This window comes from Gymnoscopelus microlampas (genome assembly GCF_963454915.1).
Source record: "Gymnoscopelus microlampas genome assembly, chromosome: 16".
Classification (NCBI taxonomy): Eukaryota; Metazoa; Chordata; class Actinopteri; order Myctophiformes; family Myctophidae; genus Gymnoscopelus; species Gymnoscopelus microlampas.
In genome coordinates, this window is record NC_139953.1 from 12,868,788 (window position 1) to 12,874,874 (window position 6,087).

At 45.0% G+C, this 6,087-nt stretch overlaps 1 protein-coding gene across 1 annotated transcript; it reads right to left on the bottom strand.

The window, feature by feature from the left end:
* Positions 1-1,191: 1,191 nt before the first annotated feature.
* LOC311062846 (uncharacterized protein) lies at positions 1,192-5,845 on the bottom strand (the record flags this gene model as incomplete). Its single annotated transcript, XM_084082065.1, has 5 exons — positions 1,192-1,983; positions 3,584-3,755; positions 4,181-4,269; positions 4,842-5,684; positions 5,840-5,845. 5 exons carry the CDS (start codon positions 5,843-5,845, stop codon positions 1,825-1,827), a joined length of 1,269 nt encoding a protein of 422 aa, XP_083938191.1. The 3' UTR covers positions 1,192-1,824.
* Between the last annotated feature and the right edge of the window lie 242 nt (positions 5,846-6,087).

Genomic DNA, 6,087 nt, shown 5'->3' on the forward strand with positions numbered 1-6,087 from the left:
ATCGTGCCCTGCTCCCCCTCCTCACCCCCCGACCTGGGGGTCCAAGGTGACGACGACGGAGAGAGGACCCTGGTTCTGTTGGAGAAGTACTCTGAGCTGCTGCTGAAGTCTGTGGAGAGGAGACTGGAGAACAAAACCTGAGGGGCATGCGGTATGTACTGTATGTGCACACGTGCAGGGGCGCACGTGCGTGTGCATGTGCGTGTGTCTCTAAAATCGGATTCACGCTGGTATGACCGATACGACGTGTTGTGTGTGATAAATCAGGCATTTACGCACAAACACATCTACACAACACAACAGAGTCGTCCACAGAGATCTAAAACTGGCAGACATCTTCCTCAGTGATGACATGATCAGGTCAAAATAGGTTAATTGGCTGTGACATATCCAGCTTTATACCCTGTACATATAACATGTATATAACGACGCAATGTGACATAACTCTGTTTACACGATGCTGTACCCCCTCAAACTGTATATACGTTCCCCATTTTCAACTGTTTTTATTATATTTATACACTGGCTTTGGCAATGTAAACGTGTGTTTTCTCATGCCAATAAAGCTCCATTGAATTGACACATCCAGGGCCACGTAGAGATTGTTACTAATAATGACACAACAACCACACACACTTGTAGCAAAATCACAAATGCCACGTGCACGACAAACCTGTTTGTCCTGTAACAGTCCATGGCACACCCCGACTATAGGAAAAGGAATTGGTTCCAAAGACTAATAAAGTTGTAAAGAGAATAATTTAAAAAATATACAATTCATATAACACTGAGTTGCACACTTTTCTTTTTATTATTATTATTTATTTGTCTTACTCATCTACCTTCTTCAGTAAGATTATGCCTTCTTTTTGATGTATTGAATGTTAAACTTATTTAAGTGAGACCATAAGTATGTATGCTTTTGTTTCTCATAAATAATGCTTGTTATTTTAGGATGATCTTGAGCTCTCTGTAATCTGTGTTACTCCACTGATTTTGACATCTTACTGTGATTCCGTATTGTCTCTGAAAAAGCATTGCTGTAGCTTCAAGCTGTCTTATCCCCTGAGCTGCAAATGCAGACAATAAAAGACAGAAACGATGGCTTGTTTTTTAGTGCTCGTTTTTATTCAAAGTCGTACACTTAATTTGAGTATTGTTCACATAATCCTTTGGAAAGGAGGTCTCCAATCGACTCCGTCCTCGTTTCCAAGCAGTCAAAATTGACTTCTCAGTGGGATTACCCTTGTTAATAGTAATTTAATAGCATAGAAGGATTATTATGCTGGCAGTAGCATCTTTACACTCTGCAAAGAAAAGAAAAAGAAATGCTGTGTGCTTACTGAATGGTTATAGCTATAATAACATATTGTGTAGGAAATGAATGATTCTGGCATGGCACATCTTATTGTCTCAGATGATTAGGAACAAACTACCAATACATAAAACGTTTGCACAATCACAATTCATATGGCAATGCAATATTTGGAAAGCTGTTATCTCTGCAGGATGTGAAGATTGATGTGTAATAATACGGACAAAGACTAACACGGATGGACACAAAGGTAATATGCATCTTTATCCTAATATGTTAATGTGCGTACACTTGTGTGTGTGTGTGTGTGTGTGTGTGTGTGTGTGTGTGTGTGTGTGTGTGTGTGTGTGTGTGTGTGTGTGTGTGTGTGTGTGTGTCTGTGTAAATCTATTTCTGCTTGTGTGCCCTTGCGTGTTTGCACGTATGCCTACCTTTGTACCCCAACACGGTGACATGTAGGCTATGCACTTATATGTGTGCGTATTTACTTGTATATTTGTGTGTTAACCCTAGGGAAGTGTCTCCACATTGATGAAGGTGAGGACAACATCGTGCAGGATGTTGATTCTGTCGATCTGGTTGAGCTCTTTGACGTGGTGAAGGAACTCAAACGTGGGCGCGTTGTTCACCGCCACCCGGAAGCCCTGCATCGTGCACAGGATCTTCATCTGAAACACACCGGAGGATCCAACATGTAGGAGAGTACTATCCACAACACTCAAATAACTAGAGCCAAACCCATGTATCGGTTTGGTCGATATCGCATAGGCGAACATTTTCAAGCTCGCAACACATCACATTTCTATGCATTGTGAGCTTGTAGATTTTTTTTTTATTTACTATTCTTGAAAAACTTCAATCAACATCTTTTTCAAATTGATTTGTGTCACGGCCCAGGGGCAACCTGTGCCCTATATAAACATTAATAAGGAACTTTGCATGCACACACACTGCACAGCTGCTTCCCAATGCATTCACCAGCAAGCCGGCTAGGAACAGTATTTAGTAGTGTTTTATTGCATGTGTCCTTATGTATATATCTGAAGATATTCTAACAATCAATGACTGAAAGGGTTTTTAAATGTTTATTGATTGACACTGTGGGGAAGTTGAATTGTTTGTGGGGTCACCTGTCTCTCCTTTGCAGTGCTGGCAATCCTGTTGATTGGAATGGGCCAAGCACAGTAGAGGAGGAGGGGTGTGTGTTTATGTTGATATTTTGTTTCGGCTTTAGTTAATAATCTGCGAATGAATTGGCGGCTGGGAAACATTGTAATGAACATATTTAACTAACTTCTGACGTAATTGTGTAAAATAGCTTGTGGGCCTTACAGTAGGTAGCCTTGTTTGAGTTAACAGAGTTACCAATTAGTGGTCATGTGATAGTTTGCCTCACCTGCTTAAAAAGCACGCTACAGGTGAGGGTATTAGTTCAGTTTGGCTTGAGGCTAGCTGTGTAGACATCCAGGGGAGAGCTACCAGGGCCTTTGTAGAAGGTTTTCCCTGCTTATAGTATCTGACAAGTCCCTGGTTTGTTTCATTTTTTAAAGCTGTCAAGTGTTTATTCAGTTCAGTTATTTGGAGCTTTGTTTTGGCCAGTGTTTAATTTCTAACTATTATTTATTTTTATTTATAGTATTTTGCACAGACCTGCACTGTGAATTACCCTGCACTTTGGGTAAATGAAATACAAAAACCTTCATTGGTGGACTTGTCAACTTTTGGAGCCTTGGCCGTTCGCGCCTTTTCACAATTAGAATTGTTTTTAATTTGATTTGACAAAGTACTTTATCTGTCAAAACATCTGTAATCGGTGGGCTCCAAATTCAGACCCAAAAATCTGGTATTGGCCAGGCTCGACAGAAAACATGATCTATGTAGCATCTATGTCCTAAATTCAATCCCTGCAACAGCCACTGAACTCATGCATGCTCAGCCTAAATTAGAACCCAGAATTAGCTCTTTTTATTTGAGTAATTATTAGTAATTTCCTGGGAATGGTTAATGTTATTGGTGTTATTGTGAAGCAGCAAAACACTGTGACTCCCCCATCTCTGAGTTCCCACTGACCTCCAGGAGTCTCCCTGCAGTAGAGCAGTCCCCTTATCTAGGATGAGACTCCCCAAACGACTTTCCAAATCCCCTTTCCATCCTCTGAGCCAATCGTTAGCCTCAGCCTGATATTAACCATGAGAGAGTAGCCTAGTGTCAGTGAGTCATCAGTGGGTCTACTCCCCATCCTAACTAGACCTGTTGATCAACACTCACCTCGAATGGGCTCCCCGCAGCGAAGGGGAACGGCCCCTTCAGGTCCCTCTCCTCTTTGCACCAGTTGTCACCCACTTTGCAGTTGCGGACCAGCGCCTGCTTGCCTAAGTCATTGAAGCGGGGGTTGATGTGAAATGCGATGTCGTTACCTCTCAGGAAGTTGATGGTGAACCTAAGGAAAAACAAAGGTGTTTGATAAACAGGCACTGCTTCTATAGTGGAGCAAACATTTATCATTGCTTGTACTGCTCTATTCACAAATTTGGTTGCACCTCGAAAAACTTATACTGCTGGAAATAAAGATGAATGTAGCACTGTTCTCCTCTTCCCTTTAGTGTCTGCTACTCACAATATGGCCCTATTTTAGGCATGTCACTATAGGCTAAAACTAGCTCATCTACAGGCCCATAATGCATTGTCACATTGACAAAGTATATACTGTTGGGCTTAAGTGGTTAATGTATTCTACCCAAACAAGAGGCTATAGACACCTATTGTCTAAAATGGCTGAATCACGGCATCAGTGGACACAGTTTCTTTTGTTTGCATGTCATGGAGTAGAAAGAACAATGCAGATAACATGTAGGTGTCACTTACATTTTAGCTTTAGGCTTCACGTTGCCCATTATAGTCATCAGCATCCTGTCGTAAACACCTCGAGCCAAGTTCAGATTGTATGGCACGCTCTGCACAGCAGCACAGTGGAAGGGAACAATGTTAAACAGCTCACATAGTTTGCGACATTAATGACATTGTTCATTCATTCATTCATTCAGCTATGCATTCATAAACATACCCACCATCCATCCATTCACGTTCCACCTATGTTCCATCTATCCAGGCATCCATCCAAACACTTATAGATTATATAGATTATATTTCTATCCATCTACCTCTCATTCTCAACTAAGAGAGGCCCAGTCAGACAGCAGAAATGATCACACAAGGTTACAGACAGACAGGACATACAATACAGAGCCATACAGCGTCTCTGTCGGGTGGAAACCTCATATGTACAAAACTTTACTTTTCAGGATTCAAATTTGAAAAACAGCAAAAGTAGCAGATCTACAAGCTCAAAACGCTGCGCTTTGCGCCGCATTTCGAGCTTGTAGATCTGCTACTTTTGATGCTTTTGTGTGACGCTGTTGTATGATCAAGTAAGGCATTCATTTACGAAAAAACATTAGAATATGGATATAGGAGGTTTCTGCACGACAGCGACGGTATCTTCCTTACTTAATTGCATTGAACTCACCAGTGGTCCAGCAGCGGGTGGCTGAGGCCACTGTGGAGGCAGGAGACCCGGGTTCTGCCCCGGCCACCCGTTCTGCCCAGTCCACCCGTTCTGCCCAGTCCACCCGCTCTGCCCGGGCCACCCGGGCTGCCCTGGCCAGATGCCAGCCCAGCCAGCACCAGGCTGACTGGGAGCAGGAGCAGGGGGGGGTGCTTGGGGCTGGGGCTTGGGCTGGGGCTTGGGCTGAGGCTGAGGCTGAGGCGGAACAGGTTGATACTGGGGGGGCAGAACAGGTTGATACTGGGGGGGCAGAACAGGTTGATACTGGGGCTGAGTAGGATGCTGGGTACCGGGCCAACACGGTACGCCGCAGTTCTGCACTTGAGCAGGTAATTGGAATGGGGCGATGGCTTGGGATGGGGCTGGAGGTGGAGCTGGGTCTGGAGCTGCAACAGGAGCCGGTGCCGGGGCCGGTGCTGGAGCGGGGGCTGGAGCAGGCTGCAACCCGGGCCAGCAGGGTGTCCCAGGCTGCCCGGTCCAGCATGGTCCTGCTGGACCCGGAGGCTGGCTGGGCTGGGGCTGGGGCTGGGTGGGCTGAGCTGGCTCCATCGGCTGGGCGGGCTGCAGGCCCTGGGGCCACGCCGGGAAGCCGGGCTGCGCGCCGGGCCACAGGCTGTTGCCCTGTGGTAAATGCGTATGCGGGACAGAGCCAGCCGGGCAGCCGCCACACATTGGGTCTAGGTGCTGAGGGACGGGTGGAGGAGAGGGAGGAGGAGGAGAGGCGGGTCGGTTGGGGTCGGGGGCCAGGATGGAGATATGAGGGAGAGACAGAGTGGAGAGGATGGAGGACACCAACTTGTCCAACTTTTGCAAACAGCCCCATTCACGTAAAGCAAAACAAAAACACCTGATTTATAACTCAGATTAAGTCAAGGCAGTGTGATTGCGGTGACCTCTCAATGACAAACAGTATATGACATATGTGTTAGATGTGAGAGAATTGGAGGTGGTATACTTACATTCATTCTACCTGCAAAAAAACAAAAACAAATCAAAACCAACAAAATTCAGAAACCTAGGCAATCAGGCCTAGTTGTTTGAGATCCAAGAAGCAGTTCTCTAAAGCTGCAAAGAGGAACATAATCTGTGTGTGACTAAAGCCCTATTGTGCATCATGAGATTCACTAATTGAATGATGACAATGACACATGAGCTGAGTAATACAGTCACAGAATGTCACGTTGATTCTGGATGGCACGAGGGAGAG